Raw genomic sequence first — 25,503 nt, 5'->3', positions numbered from 1 at the left:
TTAAGGATTGAAATAGAGCAGTTATTAATGGAAAATATAATAATATTTTGTTAGTATAGATAAAATTGAAAAATTGAATTAAATTGGCTTGTTCATGAACATGTTTTTGTCTTGGCTTGAATACTGTCTGAAGACCATAATCAAAGAATATTGATAAATGGAAATTGGGACAGATATTAGCAGGGGGGCCTAAAGATCAATGCTAGATCCATGTTGATTTAACATCGTAACTAGTGATATGGAAGAGTGGTTAAACAGTGTGTCAATGAAAGTCACAGATGATCTTAATTTAGAAGGTGTAACATACATCTGTGTGGGCAGTGTAAATATGCAAAAGAAATCTAGGGAATTTAGAATTTCAGGATGAATGGAATGAGATTATCCTTGTAAGAAAGAAAATTTAATTTTAAGATCTATTTTTAGAAAATGTTAAAGAGCTCAACAAATATCAATGAGAATGTATGTCCACTTGTAACTTTTCATTGGACCATACTAACAGTGACTGGCTGCAGCACTACAGAAGTGTCAGAGAATAGGTAGGAAAATAGCCTCTGTCATTTTAATTTTATATGTATATTTATCAATGATACTTTTATTATTATGACTAACTAGACAGTTCAGGACATTGTTTTTCATTATGGTCAAGAAATTAATTTATTAGTTTTTAGACAATATATTATCACCTTCAGATTTAAGGAAAATTTATTTAAGTTTTTGCTTTGAGTATTTTTCACCCTTATTATCAAGGGAAAAATTTGATGGCCTTTGTATCCAATTAACTTGCTCACTGGAGATCGTAATAGTAGAAAATGTATATAAAGTTTACCGAAGCTGAAGACAGCTACCATTTAGTAATATAGATTTGTGGTTCATATTCATAAAATCTGTTTTCTCTTTTTATATTCACCCTTAGAAAGTAAAAATACCCTGGCCATCTATACATGTTTTCTTTTATTTTCTGAGAAATGTTATTGATACTTTAAGAGTTATAAAAGTGATCTGAAAATATTTAAATTACAGAAAAAGAACTCTCATTTTAAAGTCTATTCACTAAACTACAGAATTTGTATGAACAACATTTTAAGAATTGGTACATAAAAACATGATGATGGAAAGTATGTGATCAATTTATATCATGTATATGTCTAGACTTTTGAGATATATTATCCCCTTTGCTGTAAACTCTCCTTTAGAAAAAAAGTGAAACATCATCATTTAGACTATAAATGTAAAAATGCTTATGGTGCATTATTCTACCTCCCATGGTTAGGGACAGAATGCAGACATGCCACAATAATGTTTTTTATTTCTACTGTTCGAACCATATTAATGAGAACATCATTTTGGAGAACTAATTATTTCTATTTGTCTTGTGTCACACTTTCTAATTCCCCTATATTAGCACAGCCAAAGCAAATTAATTGCTTTTCCAGCAGTTGAAACTTGTCCAAGAATGAGCTCACATTCCCTTCCAGTTTCCCTGTTTCTGGGAGTGCATTGTGTCAGAAATTTCTCTTGATACTTAACATAGTCTAGAGAATATCTTTACAGATTTCTGTTCACTCACTGGATGAAATTTATGTTTAAGTGACCCGCCAGGAAAGATAAAGTTCTTAGCTGCAAGATTATCCATCAAAACAGTTAAAGTGAAATTAAAATTAAATGAATGGATCTCACTGAAGCAAAAAAAGCAGTAATTAATGGTTCCCTTAATTGTCTTCATAAAATATTTGCATGGGTCTAATTTGCATAATTTGCAAGTATTAATTAATCTTTCAAAGGAATTTTGTGCTGAGAGAAGCCAAAAAATCTCTTTGTTTTATTTAACATCTAATGAAATATTTATCTTCTTTAATGAACTTCTCATCTTCATTAAAATAAAAATTGCACAAGTTTGTATGTTTTAAATGTTTTTATAATTGAAGTATTCAGAAAACCTCTTTAGACTTACAACAGCTGAAAAACAAACAAGCACATTATTTAGCATTCAGTATCATTTTACAACAGCAACACTTTAAAAAAAAGTCCAATTTCACTTTCTCAAAGGTGGCAAGGCAGTCGGTAAATGAATAAATGAATATAACTGTTTAGTTTTAAAAGTAAGATTTACAAAGACCCGATCATTTCTTTCAATGGTAATGATATTTTTATGCTGAAATAGTGGGCAACCAGAGGAGATATATATATATATATATATATATATATATATATATATGAAAAATCAGTATGTTTAGTTGTTTGGGAAATGGTTCATTGGTTGAAAATATTTTAGCTGTTTCAAAGAAATTAGTCCATTAAAATCCACTTGCTGTTTTTAATAACTGCTGGATTGACAGTATGTCCTGGAAGAAGCATTACAGTGCTAACTTTATTCTAAATCTGCCTGCTGAAGAAAGGCAGCAGGTGTTTCTTCTCTCACAAACTAAGGGATCATAGTGAAAAGCAAGAGATGTGTCTTGGGAGAAATGAAATCCAAAATTTCATCAAGTGCCAAATAGTATATATTCAAAAGAGGTGAGGAAGGGGATGAGGAAGGAGTCTGGAAGTTAAAAAGACATTAGGGAAGGGACGTTGGTGACCTGAGAATGGTACTCATCCTTTTTGATGCAGCAGTGATTCAGGATATTACAGAGAACATCGGTTAACTTTTCTAAAACAATTGCAAGTTTGCACAGCTTTTTCAAATACATTATTTGTGCTGATCTTCACAGCATGCCCATTTTATATTTGAGGAAACTGAGCAACATGGTCTTAAAGCAAATTGCTTGGAATCAGACTGTGAACTCAGGACCTTCTCATCCCTTTGACTCCATATGCCTTGCTCTTACATGACATCCATCTTTGTATCTCATGATAATTTATGAAGTGGCTGTGACTGGCTCAATGTTCAACCAAATAATGAGGGTGGCATAATTTTTTAAGGATTAAGATTTAAAATGCAAATATATACTAGTTCTTCCCGTGTAAAGTTTAGTAATGTGATAATATCAATTAAATTGACATTGGGGGCTTCCCTGGTGGAGCAGTGGTTTAGAGTCCTCCTGCCGGTACAGGGGAACACGGGTTCGTGCCCCGGTCCGGGAAGATCCCACATGCCGCGGAGCGGCTGGGCCCATGAGCCATGGCCACTGAGCCTGCACGTCCAGAGCCTGTGCTCCGCAACGGGAGAGGCCACAACAGGGAGATAACCTTGTACCGCAAAAAACAAACAAAAAAAGAAATTGACATTGGTTTCCTGTAGGATTCATCTTCAGGGAAGTAAAAAGGCATTTTCATTAGGCAATGGTTATTTTTTAGCCCTGAAACCACTCTCATAATTTGCAATTTCTCATGGAGTTTTCTCTAATATAAAAAGAAAAATAAATCCATTAGGTTATAAAGATAATTATTAATCAGTTACAAAGTAAATGCCAATACAGATTGTTTCTCTAGCATTAACATTGGTGATTTATTTAAATAACTGATTTCTAAATTATTAGAATTAACACTAAGACAATTTAGTCTTAGGAGAACAGTGTGGGACTGGAAGCCATAGTCTAGTATTGATACCACGATTCATTAATGTTGTGATTTTAACTGCTAAGACCTGCTCTATTGCTGATATTTTTATCCTTTCAAAATGGCAGAGACATGTGATTTTTTTATGAGTATAAACACACACACTCACACCCAAACAGTGTGTTCATGGTCCATTACGGGTACATAGATTCTGGATACAGGCTGCTTGGGTTCGAATCTCCACACTGCTATTTATTATCTGTATAACATTGAGTGTGTAAATTAAACTATTTGATCATGAGAGTTCCTTATCCATAAAACATAGAAAATGATCATGATATTCACCTCACAGAGTTGTTACAGGGATCAAATGAATTAATATATGAACTTACAATTAATATAAGAACTTACAAGTAAGTAAAGGCTATGCTATAAAGAATTTGCTGTTTCTACAATTATGCACAAATTTAATGTAATAGTACTTGCAATATTATTCATTTTTGGTGAACATTAAACATTATTTGGATTTTTAAAAATTATCTTAAGCCAATGAATATTTTTTCAATATGTGGCACATACTTTTTCTTTTAGTATATTTTAAGCTGGAAAATGAAAATAATATTCACCAGCTTTTTCAAGGCATTTAAAAAATACATGACAAATTGTAGGTTTCAATATTTATGTCAATGTAAACAATATGGCTTAAGGAGACTTATTTTCAGCTCTGTATTATTACTTATCTCTTTTCAAATTAAAGATAAGCCAGTTGTTTTTGACTCATTTAAGATAAAAGTGTTAGAACTTCTTAATTTTTGTATTATATTTTGGCAAATTTCTTTTAATATGGTTTGTATTTTCATATAGTGTGGAGTAACTGCAGACTTTTTTAATTCATAGATAATCATACTCCAGAGATAGTAAATCTCCAAACACAGTTTCACCTAAGCTTACTAATTACACCTATAAAATGATGAATAATGGCTACAAATTATTGGATCTGACTCTCATTCTTTATTTATTTCTGCCTGGCAGAAAGAGCATTGGATGGGGAGATTTTAGACCATGAATTATTCCCATACATAATCAGGTGTGCTGTGTTTAACTTTGATTCTATATTATGGTTTTACATTTACTTATGAAATTTCCATTTTCACAGATTAAGATTAATTATTTGATTTCCATGATGAACTGGTATTTACTTGTGTTAATAATTTCAATGTGTTTAGTTTTTCTTCATGGCTCATGCTGGCTAATATAGTTTTAGGTCTACCTTGTTCCAAGTTATCATAGTCTTTGGACTATTTTTATGTTTCTCCAGCAATGTTATATGAAATCTCAGAGTCTAGATTTTATCTCTAGTTTAAATGTTGGGAATAAAGAGAAATTTCACAAATGAGAAAAGATTAGATATAAGACAATAAGGATAGAAAGTACATTCCTTTTCTAAACCCACATATGGTTCTGGGTTCAAGCCAACTATTGCCCAAGTAGGACCATAAGTTTGGTATGACCATATACGTTTTCTAAGGTAACTCAAAGATACACATTTTTATATAAAATGACAGATTTTTTAAAAAATGTGGAAGCCTTAACACAATAAATGTTCATTTATGTTCTCTGATAATAGTAAAACAGAAAAAATTCTCTCAATAAAAAAACTCATAGTATATCAGATTGTCAATATGTAAACCAAATTGAAAATAACAATAAATCACAAGTAAAGAGAACAGCTCTCCAAGCTTTTTAGAGTGAATGCAGTGACTTCCCCTAACTGCTTTGAATTCAGACATACTTTTGAGATAGAATTTTGAGGCCCACCTGCCCATATCTTTTTTTCAAATGTGTACAATTCAGATTTATTCCATTTTATCAGGCACTTTAGTGGTTTGATTATTGCAAAGGATTAAAAGTGTGAATTTTTTTGTTTTCTAGATTCTAATTTTACTTCTTAATTTATTAGAATGAGGGCTTCCCTGGTGGCGCAGTGGTTGAGAGTCCGCCTGCCGATGCAGGGGACACGGGTTCGTGCCCCAGTCCGGGAAGATCCCACATGCCACGGAGCGGCTGGGCCCGTGAGCCATAGCTGCTGAGCCTGCGCGTCCGGAGCCTGTGCTCCGCAACGGGAGAGACCACAACAGTGAGGGGCCCGTGTACTGCAAAAAAAAAAAAAAAAAAAAAAAAAAGTTATTAGAATGAGATGCATTTAAATAAATGCAAAAGGTCATTTAATTTAGAGGTTTGGTTAATTATATAATGTAGCTCCTTGGCTTATATTTCCCTAAGAATTCAGAACCAGTCTTGGTTAACATATCCAAGTTTCAGTAAATGAAAAGAGTGAAGTAAAAGTGGTAGATACAAAGAAAAATGTTAATGGCATAGAACTCATATGCTTATGGTCTTTTAGAATAGTAAATTTCTTATAATTCTTCATAGCTTTCCCGGGTGGACCCTTATTGAGATATGTGATATATTTACACTAATTTTCCAAGGTTTATCAGCAGCAGAATCAAAATGTGACTGTAAGAAACTGTTTTTCCATATCATATTATCCCACTATCTGTAGATAGTTTATTGTAGCCTTACAATGAGTTAAAATGCAGGCAAACTTCGATTAGTGGCTTACAGCTCCTTGTTACACCTATTAATATAGCAAAGTAGGGCAAGGTGGCCCCATTGCATTGAACTGTTTTTAGTGCAGGCTATACAGAAACCTCCTTACTGGCTCTCACAAAGTTACCCATGTCAAGTCCAAATCCATGGTCATCAATAAACCTTGGCTCCCACCGCAACAGATGATCCATTTGAAAGAAGTAAAAGCACTAAGGAATATGAGCTATCTTGTTAACAACAGAGCAAACTTCGTTTTGGTCCAAAGATGGGAAAAATATTTAACTTAGTTTCCACATTCTCTCATCTCATAATTTTACATCCACAACAAAAATCTTGACCGACTAATCCCAAAAGTTCTGATAGCATTGATCTATACAGTGAAAACGTTATGAAATTAAAATGTTATGAAAATCAATGCTTGAATGGTTGTAAATAAACATACAAAAATTAGGTGAATATTTTTAGGAAGTTTATATACTTACATTTCAGTATAGCTAGATTTTGGGGGAGTTGTTTTGTTTTAGTGAAGTCACATAAAAATTGTGGACTAACTGCCCACTTTGATCTCAAAAGCAGTTCTTGGGTGCCTTGTTTTCAATAGCATTTCAAAATGCAATTCTATTCCTTTATGAGAAAATTAGAACACAAGCATTTATTTAAATGGAACAATTCACATAGAAAAGCTGTGAATTATCACAACTCAGTTGGCTCCTTTGCATGTTATTTTTACAAAACAAAGGTAATGCAAAAAACCTTTCCAAATATTTTCTTAATGTTAAAAATTTATAGTCAACAAAGGAGTAATTTTTTATCTCATCATTCCAAATCTATGGGCTTTATATATTTTAACACTTGAAGTGGTGCTTTTACATGAAGTATTAGGGAACAAGTATGCATGCAATTTTAGCAATGTTTAATGGATAAGTGACTGTTTAGAGACTTGAAAATAATGACTTTTATTGCTTTTTACTATTGACAGCATTTATGATTTCTCAATAAAACAAGTTAGCAGTGTGACAAACATAATAAAATATTGTTTTTCACATTTTTCTGCTTACTTTTAATTTTAGCTTCTTCTTTGCTGTAGTTTTTGTCTTCTCCCTCTCTAAACACTAACTGAAGGTCTACATTTTCATATGGTTAGGCTAATAAATACAGAATATAAAGATATCTCATGAAGGAAAATTCTAGCAGTGCCAAAACCATGAATTTAAGTTGTAATGAAACCTTAAAATTTCTGTTCTCATTACTTTCAATTAAGTATTTTTCATCTGCTCTCTCTTTGAAACTCCTCTAACTTTAACAACTCATTTCAATTACTGTAAAATCTTCACTACAGTGTGGAATGGAAAAGCATAGATAAACATGCTTTTCCAACATACCTTCCAGACTGCTATCAGTGTTCTCGTCTGAGAATTATCTCATGAACATTTGGCGAGAACAAAATTTTTAAATGGTTTCCTGTGAAAAATGAGTGTCATTTAAAAAAAATTATATATCTTCTTGGATTTTCAAAGTCCACGTTTTAGTATTTTGCAGACTCCAAAAGCCCTGCATTAAAATTAAACAATGTCTTGCTTTAAAACTGATATCTTTGACTAAAAAGTTAAACTAGCACTTAACTTTAATACTAGTGTAGTTTTTGAGTTTTTTAACATATAATCTGCTGTAACTAATTCATCTTAACAAATGGTTAATACTTAAGTGCTGGGGCCAGAAAAAATGCAAGACATGGTATCTTTCCTAAATAATTCATACTCTCACGAGATACAGAGAAACATAAATAATTCTAATAAAATACATATTGAGTTAATTCCTATTGATAAAGCTGTGGGTGTCAAGGTGTTGTTCAGGGATGGTAAGAACTATAAGTCAAATTTTGCTTATATAAAAATATGAAATATTTATACATTTAAATTTTTATATGAAACAGGAATAATTTTAACATTAAAATATGGCTATATCATGTGTCTACATTCCCTTTATTTAAAAAATAACATACTCTATAAACCTTTTAGGTAGCCAAACTTTGAAGTTTTTCCAGTGTAATTCATTTTTATATTTGTTGTTTATAAGAACTCACTAGTATACTATTGGGAACATACATGTTCCAAGGCATAAAATCAATTTAATAGATTAAATCTGAAATTTAGAAAACTTGATTTTTTTCTCAAAAGCTATAACAGATCTATTGTTCTCTCTTAATGAATAACACTTTGATCTACTGCTTCTGAAATGTAAACAAAGTACATTCGGAACACAAACAAAGCAATTGATTCCAATTACATGATTGGTGAAGATTCATTTAAGTCTACATATGTAAGTCTAAATCTCTGAGAAGCCATATTATTGATATATTTTATATAATTTTTGCAAACAAGAGAAATAAATATTATGGCTGCTTCTGAGTATGGCTTTAAACAGATTCCTAAATAATATTTATTAAAATGGAAACCTGGTTCCCCTTGTTTTACATCTGAAATAAATATACTAAATCCTAAATACAATATAAACATTGTATAGGAGGAGTTGATAAAGAGTAAGAAGTGAAGAATGTAATGTATTCACAAATGAAGTAATGAAGATCCAAATTATGGTGGTGGGCAAAAAATAAATAGGAAGGTGCATTTGAAATGCAAGGGGAATCAAACTGCAGGGATTAGAAAATAGTGGTTGGTAATTTGAAATAGATAATCTGGTAAAGAGATCCAGGCTAGAGTACAGGATGATGAGTTTGCCTTCCTGCTACTGGTTTTGATATGACAACTGGGCTTTTAGATAAGAGTTGAAGAGTATCCATCTAGGTAGACATAGAGCTGGCACTTGAATGTGAGGCGATTTCAATGTAAAGTCTAGACAAGAGACACATCTTTGGGCACCATTAAAGTCTTATGGAGAAAATATAGAATCTTTTTGCATAATGTTGATATTGCCATTCTTCTGAAAAGGCCAGAGTATCAAGCCACCCTCCCTCCACCCCAAGAAAAGATTATGATAAGTAACAAATGCAACATTGGGAACCAAAGTATGTTCAAATGGTTATGAGTTAACAGATTTCTCTCACTTTGCACCATCCTTATTTGTGATGAATAACCTAATACATATTTTTTTAAATAGAGAAAAGATAATGTAGCTTTTTTTTATGGCAGTTAGAAAGGATGGATTACTCAGCATTGAATTTTGTCCATTAAAGTGAGTGTAATAAAACTGGAACCAAAAAATTTACAGTGCTATATTATATACATAAAATTAGAATAAAGAAGGCTAAAAATATATAGTGGTATATTAGATAATTCATATTTTGACTTAGTTATTTTGCATCTTTGTTGATTCTGCAGATTTTACCTATGACAAACTGTCAGTTCAACTTTGCATTAAGAGACATGTATTTTTCATGATATTGTTTCGTATGGTCCTTTCAAGTAATCAAACTGCATTGAATAGAGTCATAAAAAAATGCAGCAATCATTTACTCTCATTGTTAGCTTTTCCCACTAATGCACTGATATTCTTTGCAATCATTTGAACAGTATAATGCACTCTTATTTTGATGAAGGGAAAGTAAAAATTACACTTATTTTTTTAGACTTGGTAAGTAAAGAAAAAGTGCTCATATAATAGTGTTCTGAATTATCACAACAAGTTTGTGATCTGCCAAAATAGTACTAGTCTTATTTTAAGCTTTAGGAGCACCATGATTTTTCAATACATAAGGCATTTGGTAATAGAGTCATCAAGAGTCTGGTTAGAGTTACAGCATTTAGAGAATCCTCATCTGAATACTGAACTCCTAAACAGGACCTGTTAAAGAAGCCTGATATAGTAGTGAACTCCTCATTCAGACACCATGATGCTATCTATCAAAGACTGGATGAGAAAAGGCAAGGTTTATTATCCAAGACTTACAACTTAATATTTTTATGCTGTACAAGTAAGTTACCTTAAAAAGAGGTGGAACTGAAGTCCAAGTGAAATGAATCAGGGTTATTAAGATAAAATAAGCATTCCTGGTTGAACAATTTGGTATTGTCCAAGTGCAACTGAGAAATAGCCCTAAATTAAGAGTAGTGTATAGTCCCTATGGTAGGAAAATAAAGATTTTATTATAAAGTAGTTTTGACATAATCCTAGATGAGTTCCTTAAATTCATAATTTTTCTTGAAATCTAACCTTAATTCAGTATATAATGATCTACATGGTGATAAAACTTAATTTATTCATGTCACAATTGCTAGCGATGGGAGAATAAGGCAATACTGACAGTAACCACAGCCACAAGCTACTAATTTTAATGGAAATAGTGGCCTATATTACAATGACCCAGGGAAGAATTTCAAAGTGGGCATGAAACATATATATATCAGCATTTATCTTCCTTCTAAATATATGCACATTTATTATACTTAAGATGTTTATTTGTATAATTTTTGTGTTTATTTTTTGAAATTGTATTAAAGAAATTTGGCAATCTCATGGGATTTAATATATGCTGAAAACTAATTGGAACTTAAACATAAATTGTAAGTAAGTCTAGAGTGTTCAGATGTTTCCTGAAATTCTTTGTGTATACAGAGACAGAAAATTTATAAAATGCCAAATTGTCTATTAGCATTGCATATTTTTGTGATAGCACATTTTGTCTTTTTTTTATTACTTTCCATTTTAGAAAGCATTTAGTGTCTTACATTTATTATTGTTTGTGACTGTTTTGTTGATATTTTCCTGATCGATTTGCAAAGAATTATGTTTGTTTCCTTGGAAAACATGCAGTATAATAATATTGCTTCAAATATTGCAAGATACCAGATTTAACCAAAACTGAACTTAGCCAGTCACCACTACTGAACCAAAGATTCTGAAAAACATTACAAAGATTGTCTGATCTCTAGGTGGCTTTAATAGAGAGTCTAGAATTTTTTTTTCCTTCTCTTTCTTTTCTTTTTTGATAGCTCATTAAATTGTAACAATTCCAGCAGTATGGAGCTATAATATTTCCTAGGATGGTTACTTCTGTCACATTGGATCAAGTGATTTGATGATACAGTCATTATTCTGAAACAAGTTTAATATAAGGATTAGACTACTGAAAGTTACTGTCTTTAATTCTGAGAAGGTCACCATATATCGTGAAATAAGATCATCAATCTGTAAGGAATATCTATGTTTTATTCCTGATAGAATCAAAGTACCCTAAGGTAATACAAATAATTTCCACTTCCACAAAAATATATATATTTTTTAAAGAGCAAAACAAATCCTTTACAATTGTGAAAATAAATATTCTGTGATTTAAAATAACTTATTCCATTAGTAGCAAACCAGAGAGGTTTTTAAAATTTATTTTGATATAGTAAGACAAGAAATATTGTACTGGGAATTATGCAACTTGGTTTTGCTGTTTCTGTGAAATGCAGGCAGACTTCCAGGAGCACTCACAGGCAGCATTTGGCTTGGTGAGTTCCACAAGATGCAGAGTTGGGTTATCAATCTTTTCTGTGTTCTAAAAGAAAGCAAACTAAGATATACTAAAACACTGTAAGTCACAAGAACTGAAATATTTACCTGTGACATTGACCAGCACATCTTTCTTATAAAAGAAGGAGTATTTATTATATATTGTGGCACAACAAACTACTTTGAAACTTCATGGTTTACATCATTTATTACCTCACAGCTTCTGTATGTGAGGAATCTGGGAGTAGCTTAGCTGGGTCCTATGCTTCGGGTCTCTCTCAAGCTGCAAAAAAGTTTTGGCTGGGGCTGCAGTCATCTCTAGACTCAACTGAGTCAGGCTGTACTTCCAAGCTCAGTCATATGGCTGTTGGCATGCCTCACGTCCTCAAGGGTTTTGTACTGAGGGTCCCAGGTCCTTGCTGGCTATTAGCCAGAAGCCATCATCAGTTCCTTGTCACCTGGACCCTTCCTAGGGCAACTCAGTACATGGTAACCTACTTCATCTGATCAAGCAAGTGAAAAGATCCAGAGAAAGAGTGTCTGCCAGCAGAAAGTCACAGTTTTTTATAGTCTCATCTTGGAAGTGACTTTTCATCACTTTTGCCATATTCTCTTCATTAGAAGCAAGTCACTAGATAAAGCCCACACTTAAAGGGGAGAGGTATCTCACAAGGATGTGACTGCCAGGTAGCAGGGGGCATTGCTAACCATCTTAGAGGATTCCTACCATAGAGAGCTATGCAAAAAATAAAATTGTCAAGTTACCTGGTGAGAATGGGATCGGACCAATGAGTATTATATAATTCAAATATTTTATAAGTTCAGGAATGTACGTATAGATAGACCAGATGTCCACATCAGTCTTTGATGGAAACCTTATCCCTGGTTCATGTTTTAATGGGTATTTGCCAAAACTTGCCTGATCAACTCTGTTTGACAAACACTCAACTGATTCTCATATTCTTTCTTTAGATATGATAATTCTGTCAACACCGTTTCTTGTCTGTTTGATAATCTGTCTCTTTCATCTGTCTCTGCACATCTCTGAACTGATCCCTTATGTATTAGTTTTAGAGTTTAGTGCACAGAGAACTATCTTATTTAAGAGTTCTTGTATAGCATGTTAGTGTTCTCACCCACATGTGGTCTAAATACTTGATTCCATTGGATGAGATGTTAAGAAAAGCTATTCCCCACAAAAGTTCCATTTCTTTAGTTAAAAACAATTCTCATATTTACTGAAAACATTTGAGAGCTTTCATTGAAGTTTGACATTTGTTAAGTTTAGCACTAGACCAGAATTTTGGTTCAGCATTGTATAAATGTTAAATCAAGTTCTAGGTATTTAGAACTTTATTCATTCACAATTACTTCTCTAAACAAATATAATTTTATTAAAATTGCTGTATTAGTCATGCTATAAAAAATAGAGAAACATAAAAATGCTAAACTTTTAAAAGAAAAGTTCTGCCAAACTTAAAAGAAAATAACTAGGCTCTGATAAGAACTGCCCTTCTAATTGCCACCTTTGGTTTGTTCTCAAGAGATAACACGTATATTTTTTCTGGAAACTCAATTTATTCACTGCAGATTTTGCTTGTTTCTTGCAGTTCTAAAGGATACAGATGCTTGATTTGAAAGATCCTTGTTTCTCTTCTCTGCAGTATCTTATTTTTATCAAATAAGTCATCACTTTTTTATGCTCCATTTTTATTAAGCTTAGTAGACAATTTTTCCATCATCACTAAGGTTCAGATATACCCTCAAATGATTTCCTTCCATCCCTGTGTCTTAGTCTTTGTTCTCCCAGAAATGAATAGAAGAATGGAGAAAGTAATAAGAGATTCCATTGTGCTTCTCTTTGCTGAAGTTGGGAGGTCTCACCTTCCAATCAGGACAAGGTAACCTAAGTGCAAAGTACCCCATTCTCACTTGATGGTACATTAGCCTCTCTGATGAATTCTCACGTCTTACTAATGAATACTTGATTAGAACACACACAAAAAAATACTTTAGCATAGTAGACCTAGCAGCAATATAATTTTTCTTTGTTTTAGAAATAAAACAAAACTTTAACAATGTCTGCTTTTTGTTTTTGTTTCTCATAAACTTTTAAAAGATAACCTGTGCTTCAAACAGCTAAACAGAACAATATTTCTTTATACCAACAAGTGCACATTAGCATACACAGCCCTCACTAACTAACAAGTAATACAGTTAGGTAGACTTCATAAACTTTACAATTGTAAATTTACCATTCAAACATAATGGACCAAGAGACCAGAATCCAGCTTATATGCATACCCTCAGTCCACTAAGTTTCATGAATCTGAACCTGGTTTTTCTGAAGAACTCTATTAAGAAAATCACTAAGCATCATCTTACTATCTAATACTTGAATAGGACTTCTCAAAACCTTGCTCCTAAGCAGAAAACATATTTACCATGAGAATACTTCCCATATAATCAGTGAAAAAGTGTATGTGGATAGTGGACAGCGTAAACCTTCAACTAGTTATGAATAAATACCTGATATTGGTGATGTATTAAAATTTCATTTCACTTAGGCAAACTGTTTTATTTGTTAAATTTACATTTGAAAAAGTTGTACTTATAGAAAAGTTCAAAAATATTAAAACTCTTATAAGCATTTTACGATGATTCATTTATTGTTAATGTTTTGTTCCATGTGCTTTATAATTTTCTCTATCTGCGTAGTATTTTCTGAAGTATTTGAGAGTGAGATGTATAAATCATGGTTCTTTACCTGTTATATTTATGCATACGTATTTCACAGGGTACTTATTAAAAATAAGGATGTTCTCTCATACATCAACACAGCATATTTATCAGCCCAGTAAATATTTCATTGACACAGTACTTTTATTCAAACTGACATTGAAATTCTAATTTTGTCATTTGACCCAATCATATCCTTTATAGCATTTATAACCTTCCTGAATCCAAATTAGGATCACATTATATTAAGTTGTAATTTCTCTTTAGTCTTTTTGATCTTGTGCATTTTCTTGGCCTTTTAAAAAAATTGTAAAATTGACATTTTTGAAACAAACAGTCTCAAGAGAATGTTTCTTATTTTGCATTTGATGTTTCCTCATGATTAGATCAGGTTGTGTATTCTAAGCCAGTATACTACCCAAGTGACGTTGTGTTCTTTTCAAGGTATAATATCCAAAGGTGCATAATATCCATCCCTCATTTTGTAATGTTACTTTGATAGTTCCTTCTGTATGTATTTATTGAGCACTTGCCAGGTTCCAGGCAATGTTCAAGGTGCTAGAAATACACAAAGTCATATGGTATGTTACCTACTCTTAAAGCGATTATAGCTAGACTTTAATCAATTTCTCTAAGATAGCAAAGCTGTACAAGTATTGGCATAGTGAAAACAACTTAGGAGAGGACAAGAGTTTGGATCCTATGACAAGTGTTGTAACAACACTTAGGTCCTAGTAATACAATGTATGGAATCCAAACCCTATCTGCATGAGTATAGGCTGATCGTTCACAACTAAAACATTTTGTCAGAGGGCTAATTTTTTAACATGAAGTATAGACTTGCCTGTTCCCTGTTGAATAGACAAGCAGTAGATAGTTGATGATGTTTTAAAAATCAAATTTGCTTGGTTGTAATCATGGAGATATGGTTTTAAGAACATTAGGTTCTTAAATAGATATCAGTTCATAGAACCACAGGGTCTAGATTTCTACCCCAATTGGGGAATATCCTTGAGTTACAGAATAAAAGATATTTAATACCCACTAAACCAAAATTATCTTAACCTTTGATAGTAAATTCCTCTTTGCCCACAGAGAGCATCAACATCATAGTTGAGCCTGAAGTTCAGGCAAAGGGACTCTTTAAGATACTGACAACAAGAATGTCACTTCTCAGGAGAGCTGAGATACTTTACACTGATCTAGCCATTTGGAAAATGTTTTTTTTGTTTTTGTTTTTGTTTTTGCGGTACGCGGGCCTCTCACTGTTGTGGCCTCTCCCGTTGCGGAGCACAGGCTCCGGACGCGCAGGCTCAGCGGCCATGGCTCACGGGCCCAGCCGCTCCGCAGCATATGGGATCCTCCCGGACCAGGGCACGAACCCGCGTCCCCTGCATTGGCAGGCGGACTCTCAACGACTGCGCCACCAGGGAAGCCCTGGAAAATGTATTTTGCCCAGGGCTGGAGTTGGCGAAATAACTCCAAGCTGGCTAAGATTAACCATAGCCATCTGCATATCTTCAAATGCCTTCTCTCCACGTTCTTCAGCTCAGCTTTCATTACTGGTTTGTCTGTTTAGTTTCCCATTTTAAAAGAATGTGTGATTAGATCAGGCTGCCCAGTGATGATTCCTTCTAGCTTCCCAAGAACTAAAGTCTAGTTCCACCTGTTCCAATTTGTCAAATTGTCAAAGTTCAGGTCTCTCTCCTATTAGTGTGCTTACCTAGAGTCTAATACAAAGTTTCTTCTCATGTAAAGGACAGGGATTCACTTTCATTATTTTTGTCTAAAAATGTGGTTATCTTTTAACCTATATATCATAACTTTAGATAATCCTCTGTTCTCAGACATGTTTTAAACTAGACTATATTCTCTCATGTACTTTCTTCTCTGAAGAAAACTGAAAAATATTTAAAAGCAGTTCTCAATTATAAAACTATTTTTGTTTGCAATATTAGCTGCAGTCAAGAGCTTTACTTCATACTAGCCTTGTAATAAACATATTATCTACTCTGATTTCAAATGAGCTGGGCCATGTTGGTCTACTGAGTAATCCATTATCTACTGCTTGTACTAGTATGTTTGGCTTGTATAGACAGAATAACTTGGTGTGCCTTCTTACACATAGTCTGTGCCCACTCTCTAGAATGGCACTGGGTGCTTATAGAGAAAGCATTCAAAAGGGATCTGGGATTCAGTCCTCTCTCACTTTGACCCAGCTCTGTGGGCTTCAGGTTCTGCAGCTATCACCCTGAAATACCTAAAATTCAAAATCTTTTGCAACTTTTTCAGTTTTTACTTTTTCATTATATTTGAACACAACCTTGACTATAACTTCTGGAAATCACTGATACTGTTATTATCTGCATTTCATGAGAAGAAATGATATTTACCCAGTATTCTCTTGTAAAAGAGCTTGTGCTGAACATCAATCTCTCTTAAAATATTTCTCATGTTAAATGTAGACTTTGTGTCTCTGCTTCTTTGCCTCAGCAGTAGCAGAATGTTCTTACTCTAAATATAAAATTATAAAAAAAGCAAGAAAAAATATTTTCTTTAATTAGCTTCTTCCTTTAGGGGTTTTAGAAGAAGGGTTATGACTTGACAAAGATCCTTCCCATCTGTTCCTGTTTGTTTGCTTTTATTTTGACTTCCTTTCGTTGTCTTATCAAATATCACATGAATCATTAACATTTGTTTTCATCACTTGTTTTGGTTTCCCTTACTTTTTATGATTAAGACATTCTGTTGAGAGAAGCTCAGGGTTACTATATTTCATATTGACCTAATATTATTTATGTAAATATTAAACTTTCTAGATGTATGATCTTATATGTTTGCCCTCTGTTATGTTCGTATTTTCCTCAGCTCTGGAGGGGTGAGATAAGGGCACATGCAACTGTTTTGTGAAAGCAGCAAACTTCATTAGATTACAGGTGTCTGGATATACGTTTTGAACAAATAGATGCCATTTTTAATAAAACTACTTTCTAACAGGAAATGTAATTTATTACGCCCTTTGTGCTAAAGGCAAGTAAAAGATCCTTGTGGATGTTTTTGCAAGGGAGTTCTATTCAAAACTGGAATATATACCTATTTGCCTACTGAGTAATACTTTTCAGTAACATACTCCCTTGTTAATGATTCCACTTAGTTTTCATACAATGAAAGCATTGGATTTCTGGTGTCAAGTAATTTGAAATGATTCCAATTTGTATGCCATCTTCTAATATAAAATCTCATCATATATTGTGATTGTTATTGAACAATCATTAGTTTTTTAAAGTAAATGATAAAGCTATTCAATACTTTAGTTTTATATATGGAATAAAAGCTAAATTATATATCTGTCTATATGCATTAGATGTTACAAATAACTACACATAAGAGTAGCTGCAAAAACATTAAATCAGTGTATACGTATAACTGAATCACTTTGCTGTACACCTGAAACTAACACAACATTGTAAATCAACTATATTCTAATATAAAATAAAAATTAAATTTAAAACAGAACAAACTTAATTCATGAACACAAAACAGAACTGGAAATTTTGTGACATTCTCCATTTCTCCCTCCTCATCCACAGCTAACAAATAACTGATAGAATCTTTATATTTAAGGGTCTAAGCTGAAGATTTCAACTTTAATGTTAAAACCTGAGATTCATTTTTATCGAGAGTTTAAAATTTTTTCTTTAACTCATCTGTAGATCCAAATCTGCATAATAACAGTAAGCAGCATACAAAAATTCACACCTGCAATAAACTATTCAGTGACCTAGATACTTCCTTATACACCAAATTAGAGCTGTAAACATCAAATCACAATGAACTCTGGAACTATTAGGAATTTGTAATCTAAATAGCTTCACTCAGTGCCTACTCCCACATGCTTTTAATTAGAAGAGACTTTTTAATTAAGTACTCCCATGTACAAAGTGTCACTTGATGATTTTTTTCATATCAACCTCCCTTACGAAAGCAAATAATCATTGTGTCAACGGAAGATATTTTCTCTGAAACCAAACTATAAGAATTTTAGTTCTGATTTCAAGTTGTTCAGTTGAGGCTCTGCATACTAAAAGAAAACCTCTGTTTTCTGAGAAAATGGTGAGGGACAGATTCACAAAGCAAGGAGGCTGATGGTACCAAGGTATCCAAGAGTCAGTCCCTTACCTCTGCAAATCAGAGACAGGGTATTTCCTCCAGTGATCTTGCAATTGCTTATTAGAGGAAGTGACAGAATAGATTTGGGTTCACACAAATATCTAATCACTGCACTTCCATTCACTAGCTCTTTGAAAATGTGCCAGATAACTTAACATTTTTGAGCCTTAATATCCTATTTGTAAAAGGCACTAAGAATACCTATTTTTTTGAGTTGTTGAGAAGTTTAGATTTAAAATCTATAAAGTGCCCTGAACACAATAGGTGCTCAGAAAATATTAGCTATACTGTTGGTAATCATTATTGCCTTTATTGCCAGTTTACTTGATCTTAAAATAGTTCTCATCCGTTTGAGATATCAAGGAATGATTGTTTCATAAACACTGCTCAGCATCAGGAAAACATATTTTTCTGTGGCCAACAAATGCAGAAATAAAGACAATATAGGAAATGGTGAGTAGGTGTGAGATTATCTAGTTAGAAGGGAAGTATAATGCACAAAGGGCAGCCATTAAAACAAAACATGAATAAGCCTCTGAGTTTCCAGATGCAAACAACACACCTCTGAATAATGAAGTCTTAGCCATGAAAATACTCAGGGATTCCAATAATCTCCATCCTGCGCTTGTTTTTACAGGGCCTTCTCTAGGGCTCCATCACATTGCCTGCTGTTTGAAGAGTTGGGGAAGGAAAGATTATTGGCACCATTATTACATAACGTAAAAAAACATGGCACAGTTTGAATTATGAGCCCATGTATTCTTCCTAGCACCCTTGCCATTCAGCTTGCTGTCCGGTGGTTTGTTATCAGAAGCCTGAGATAAACCTACAGTCCCATAACTCAGAAGCCTGCTGGTAGCTCTCTGGGTACATCCATATGTGGTTATTTGCTGCGGGTTGGCGGGCCAATATAACTTCTCTGGACCAACATAAAATTACTTTAAACCTTTTTTTTCTTACAGACTTTGAATTATCCATAAGTATGTTTTAATAAAGATGACAAAATTATATGGTAGAATTGCCTTGAAAGTTAGGCTCCATAGACAAAGGGAGAGGGAGTTACTCTCTAGGGTCTGTCTATGCCTGGTATGTTTCTGTTTCCAGGTAATTCTAAGGCAGATAATCTCTGATGTGTAAGTATTATTTAATCATGGAAATGCCTTAACTGTAGCAGTTTGGATCTATTTTATAGCTGGCATCTTTAATGCTTGATGCTTTTGTCCATCTGTTAGGAACATTAGTCAAAAATTTAAAGAGACATTTATTAAAAGTAGATTATTATAGTAGATCAAGTACTGAGCACATAAATACAATGTATATAATTTTTATAAACATGCTTTGTATATGATCTAAAGGATCTTATAAAATAATTATTCATGCTATAATTTTAATTACTATATTTTTATTTTAAAATTTAGTTTCAGACAGACTTTAAAATTTCTAACATGCTAAAGGGAATTATTTTTAATACATAAGCATAAGTAATTGATTTCTCTGAAAGTCTAACATTTGAGACTGCATTAAAACTTTTAAGGCAAGCATCATGCTGAAGCACTCTCCTTCTGATACTGATGGGAAAAGAAATATGGCTGCTGCTTTTGTGGGTCTCGCCATGTAAGAAGCTTCCCATACGTAACTTCAAAGTGAGACAAAGTGCTATGGAGTTAATTCTTAGGGTGCTTGTGTTGGAAAGTAAATAGGAGACTCTATATAGAGAAGTTTAATAGATGGGAGCAACAATGTAAGTGGGGAAGGAGGAGGTACTTATCTTGAGGCATTTAGAAGGAATAACAGGCCTGAATACTCCAAAGCAGTGCAGAGCTTGGTGTGCCATATGTAGAATGGCACACCATTCTATGAAAAGGAGAGCCAGGGTCACTGACTGAGGGAGAGGGGTAACATATAAGGTTAGAGAAGAAAGTCAGTAGCAAATTACATAGCATTTGGGTGAAGAATTTGGCTAGTGGACCTTTTAAAACAATGATTCATACTTAATGAATAATTTCTATATATCCATTCTTTGCTACTACATTCCTTCTACTTAATACGCTATAGACATCACAGAAGATTAGAAAACAATTTTTCAAAACTTTAATTTTTTTCTTTAAAAACCTTTTTTTTTTTTTTTTGGCCGTGCCCTGTGGCTTGTGGAATCTTAGTTCTGCGACCAGGGATCGAACCTGGGCCCCCAGCAGTGGAAGCGAGGAGTTCTAACCACTGGACCGCCAGCAAATCCCATAATTTTTTTTCATTAATGTACCAAGATTCTTTAAAACTCCATAGAATGAAATGTTAATCTTGAGAAAATAATTTCTTTTCCACAAGTATTTTGAAGGACTTCACTGAATAAAATTTAAATTTAGGGGAAATTGAGAATGTTTCTCTCTGCCCGTCTAATCCTAGGAAACGTTGTCTATTTAAAAAAAAAAATAAGAATGAGAATGATATCCTCAACTTAAGTGAATACATGATAGAAATATTGAGATAATTGGAAGGAGAGAGAAGTAGGGATAAATTAAATAAGGACTAAAAATTAGAAAATTTTGGTTAAAAGCATCAGTGTTCTACCTCTTTGGTTATTTCTATGACTAAATTTTAAAACAATTTAGTTGCTTTTCTTAATAAAACATTAAGATCAAAATTATCTTTTAATAGGTCCAGTTTTTAGCCACATGATACTAAGAATATGAAAGAAAAGTTTCAGTTTATTTTTATAATATTAGTTTATTAGGTTTATTTATCTACTTTGTATAAATCACATGAAAGCTATATCTGATTTATTCATTCATTTGTTCATTCAAACACATTTTATTGAACATATACTGGGTGCTTAGACTGTATTAATAAGCCAAACAGCATTCCATAACATCCTGGAAGTAATAGTCCAACTGTACAAACAACGCTAAGCTAAAACATGTTGTAGGAATATAAAACTTAGGCACACCAATATTTCTGTGAAGTAGAAAAATAGTTTAACATTGGTTTTAAGCTCCTTACTAATTACTGTATCTACCACAGATTATGTATAAGCACTCAATTAGCTTATCGTTGAAGGTGAAATCTGCAAATATTTAGACTCTCTATTTCCTAAATTTACTGTAGGCTATTTCTATTTCCTTATGCTTTAATTCTTGAAGCTATCAGACATTTTGCAAACATTTACATTACAATATACATTTAAAAAAAGTTTGGAAAACTTTACTTTTCTGATTACCTTCTACTGTAGATATTAAAACGTGAAATTTAAACAGATTTTGTACAAATATTTCCAAGGTTTAGACCACACCACAAAGTGGACAGTTGGGAGAGTGTTACATTTGGGAAACAGGCTTATGTTTTGTTTTGTTTGTCCTCTGGATTTTTAATTCCTTATTTTTGCTTCATTCAAGTGGGTTTATTGAAGATTTGATTTACTTTTCTTTTTCACATAGCTGTGTGTTTCTCAATAGGTAAAAGCTGAGTAATATATAATTGTTCATTTAATCTCACTTCAAGGTGGAAAGGCTATAGTTCATTGATATTGATGAAATAACCCAAGTGGCTTTCACATAAATAGCAACAAATGTGCACAACTGTTACATTACACGGTATATTTAACAACACCTCTAAGAAGTAAGATGGGAGCTCAGTCTTTCCTGATGGAGATATATCTGAGTGCATTCAAAGAAAATTTGGTTCTGCAAGCTTGGAGGAAGTAATTGTCATTCAACAGAAATCAACTAGCTTTGCATATCAGTAAAACACATACACACACTCATCTATTTTCTGAGTGCTCTGTACTGATATCAAATATATATTTATGAGAACTAGAAACGTTGTATTCTTTTCAGTCACTTCAATTCAATGTAACTATGAAATTAACTTTGAGAATATGTGAAAAATGTTACTTCCTACATAAGTGAAGATAGAATAAAACCCACAAATTTTATATCAGGCTATGTAGTTTTTATATTCACATTTGTCCCCCAGATGTCATATAAGTAATTATTTTTTGTTGTTCATTTTTAGATGGAAGACTGTATTTGAAAACTACTGTCATGTACTGAATCTTTCCTGTTGAAGAAGTCCATGTTATAGTAAAGAACTTTGCAGTCAGACATTCGTCATTGGAAAGTTTGGGAAAAAAATAAAGTCCTTTTAAGGGAACTTCCTCAATTTTGTGTATTAATGTTCTTTAAAAGTTTAAGTATTCTACAAAAAAAAAAAGTTTCCTTCATTGATTTTCACCTGTGGTTCATACCAGAGACCTGAGAATGTTTGTAAATGTACAAGTATCAAACTTCTTACAGTTAATAATTGCAACTTTGCTGCTGGACACTTGTATATGGAGTCAAAGGCAGGTCTCAATAAGACCTAGCTTTGTTTTTTTAATGGAATGAACCATTTTCCTCTTCTGAAAATTCTGTATCTGAGCACATCAAGAGACGCTTGTAGCACTGGTCACCCAGACTTACAGAATTATGTCCTCCAGAAACCAGCAAGAACACTTGGAAATGAACTTGTAGGGGACAGAGAGGATTCCTAAAAAGTCAATAAATCAAAGAGTAATATTCTGTTACATTCTATTTTAAACTCTCTAATTGTGGGTTTTCTCCTGAAGATTTTTGTTCATGTACTTTCCAAAAGACCAACAAATGGATATTGACAACAACCCTGTGAAATAACATTTTGCATACCTGAAAAGAAGCATTGGAGATAAGCCAAAAAGTTTCACCGAAGGTCTTTTTTCCTTAAAAATATATAAATGTAACATGTTTTCATTCCAAACTGGTAGTGGTATATAGAATTTAAAATGATCATTATGCTTCTTCTTCAAACTGTTGGTCACATGTACAGTATATAAACATAAAACATACAAGGAAGGTATTATGTATGCAGTAGTATACTAGAGTTTAGGAAAATGAAAATTTTAGAAAATACGTTTTGTCACCCTGTTGGTCAGAAAGACACCTTTCTGGTTTTAACGCATGCAGGCATGTAAATATTGTCTGGAGTCACAGTATTAATGAATGAGATCTTAAGCATCTGGTGACATCAGAACTCTGTGTCAGCCACTTTTATTTGTATATTGAACCCTAGTTAGTGCCCCAAACTGCACTATTGAGAATGGACTGTGGCTGAACAGTAAATCAAAACACCAGAAATATTTTTATATGTTAATGTCATATTATGTTAATGTTGCTGAAAGACAAAACCTAACAAACCCTTGATCCTTGATGTATCAGTCCAATACCATGTAGCGCTGAGTGATAAAGTTAAAATGTGTTGTGCTTCCCACCCTGGTCAGAGGGAAGGGTGCCTACGTGTTATTTTCACTGTCTTTTTGAAAGTTACAGTATGTGTTTTCACTTTTGTGCAGATAACTGGAAGTCAAGCTACAAACAGTGCTTATTACATGCTGAAGTTACCTTCTCTTTGTTTTTACATATTTGGAGTTACACCTTTAAAGACTGATACGTGAATCAGTATAGTTGCTGGACATTTTATGATTTTGCTGTCATCTTACAATTTTATGATCATAACACTATTTATTACCATAAATAGCAAAATCTTAAATGACCAAGAAAACTAGCTTAAAAATGTTTAAAGATAGTTCTCATTGGGTATTAATGATTTGAAAAGAAATTAACATTATAGATACACTGGCACTAAGCTTCTATAGTTTTTTAGGTCTTCCTTGCAATACTGGAACATATTTCTTTTGTGTAGCTCGCTATTAACCAGCTAAGACCATTTTTAACGCAATAAAAAGGTTATATATACAGTTCCTATTTTTAGCTTGCTTAAAAGGGAGCAATATTTTTATTTAAAACACTGTTAGTAAATGCTTTGTAGAAACTTGGTTTTCTAAGCATAGTTCTTCCATAACCTTCTTTTGTTATTTGAGCACAAGAGATTCTATTCCTTGTTGTATGTATCTCTTGTTTTTCCCTGTATGCAGTCTTTAAAGGATTACAACACTTAAAACAGAGGAACTTGTGGCAAGCTTTTGAATCATACATTTTTTGAAAGTTTTTTTAAAAGCCTACAACTTCCATAAGTAGTAAAATCAGCCATTGCTCCGCTTCTTGCATAGAGTCACCTGTTAAGTAGGTTAAATAGTTTTAAAATACATACTTTCCAGACCTTTGAGAATGTTTTAGTGTTTGGTTTGCTATAAAAGGAAATTTTAGCAAGGATTAAAGAAAAAAGCTATCAGCTATATGCTATGAGAGAATCTTACTAACATGTTGTAAATATTGCAAGTCATGAAATGTTATTTTAAGTCTGTAACTTAAGTTTTTTTCCCCTTTATTAGTTATACAGGTTGGTTTAAAATTTGTTTTTTGGTTTAAACAAGTAAAATTGTGCCCATTTTATGGTTTCCATGCTTTTGTAATCCTAAAATTATTAATGTCTGGTTGTTCTATATTATAACCACATTTGCGCTCTATGCAAGCCCTTGGAACAGAACATACTCATCTTCATGTAGGACCTATGAAAATTGTCTATTTTTATCTATATATTTAAAGTTTTCTAAAAATGATAAAAGGTTATTACGAATTTTGTTGTACAAAATCTGTACAAAAATCTGTTTTTACATCATAATGCAAGAATTGGAAATTTTTCTATGGTAGCCTAGTTCTTGAGCCTGGTTTCAATGTGAGAACCACGTTTACTGTTATTGTATTTAATTTTCTTTTTCTTTTCAACAATCTCCTAATAAAACTGTCTGAAATCTCCCTGTGACTTTATTTACAGTTCTTCTTTATTAAATTTTGTGAAATGCATAGCATTGAAGGAATATTCACTTTCTAATGGGAGGCATCTCAAAACAACATAAGTCAGCTCTTTACAATATGAAGGGAACAATGCTCAATGATTTTATTTAACATGCAACTGCTTCTATCTCTAATATGAATCACTGTGGTGAAAAACATCATAAAAGCACACTCTGTAGTTATTGTTTAACAAGCAGATTTTCCATATTTTGTTTCTTGCCAGCTAAGCAAACTGCCCACATATACATGATTTATTTATGTACATTTCTCA

General features: G+C 32.8%; 1 protein-coding gene across 5 annotated transcripts in view; it reads left to right on the top strand.

Moving 5' to 3' along the window:
• DACH1 (dachshund family transcription factor 1) overlaps nt 1–22,517 on the top strand; it is a gene marked incomplete at both ends in the record, with an annotated part of 411,297 nt that extends 388,780 nt beyond the window's left edge. For all 5 annotated transcript variants that reach the window (XM_082859601.1, XM_082859599.1, XM_082859600.1 and 2 more), the window contains one exon: nt 22,480–22,517. In XM_082859601.1, the coding sequence (XP_082715727.1) occupies nt 22,480–22,517 (38 nt within the window). The remainder of the gene's footprint in view (nt 1–22,479) is intronic.
• Between the last annotated feature and the right edge of the window lie 2,986 nt (nt 22,518–25,503).

Source organism: Leucopleurus acutus (genome assembly GCF_964270905.1).
Source record: "Leucopleurus acutus genome assembly, chromosome: 18".
In the NCBI taxonomy this organism is placed as follows: Eukaryota; Metazoa; Chordata; class Mammalia; order Artiodactyla; family Delphinidae; genus Leucopleurus; species Leucopleurus acutus.
Note: the sequence above shows the minus strand (reverse complement) of the source record. Positions and strands in the feature narration are given on the sequence as shown.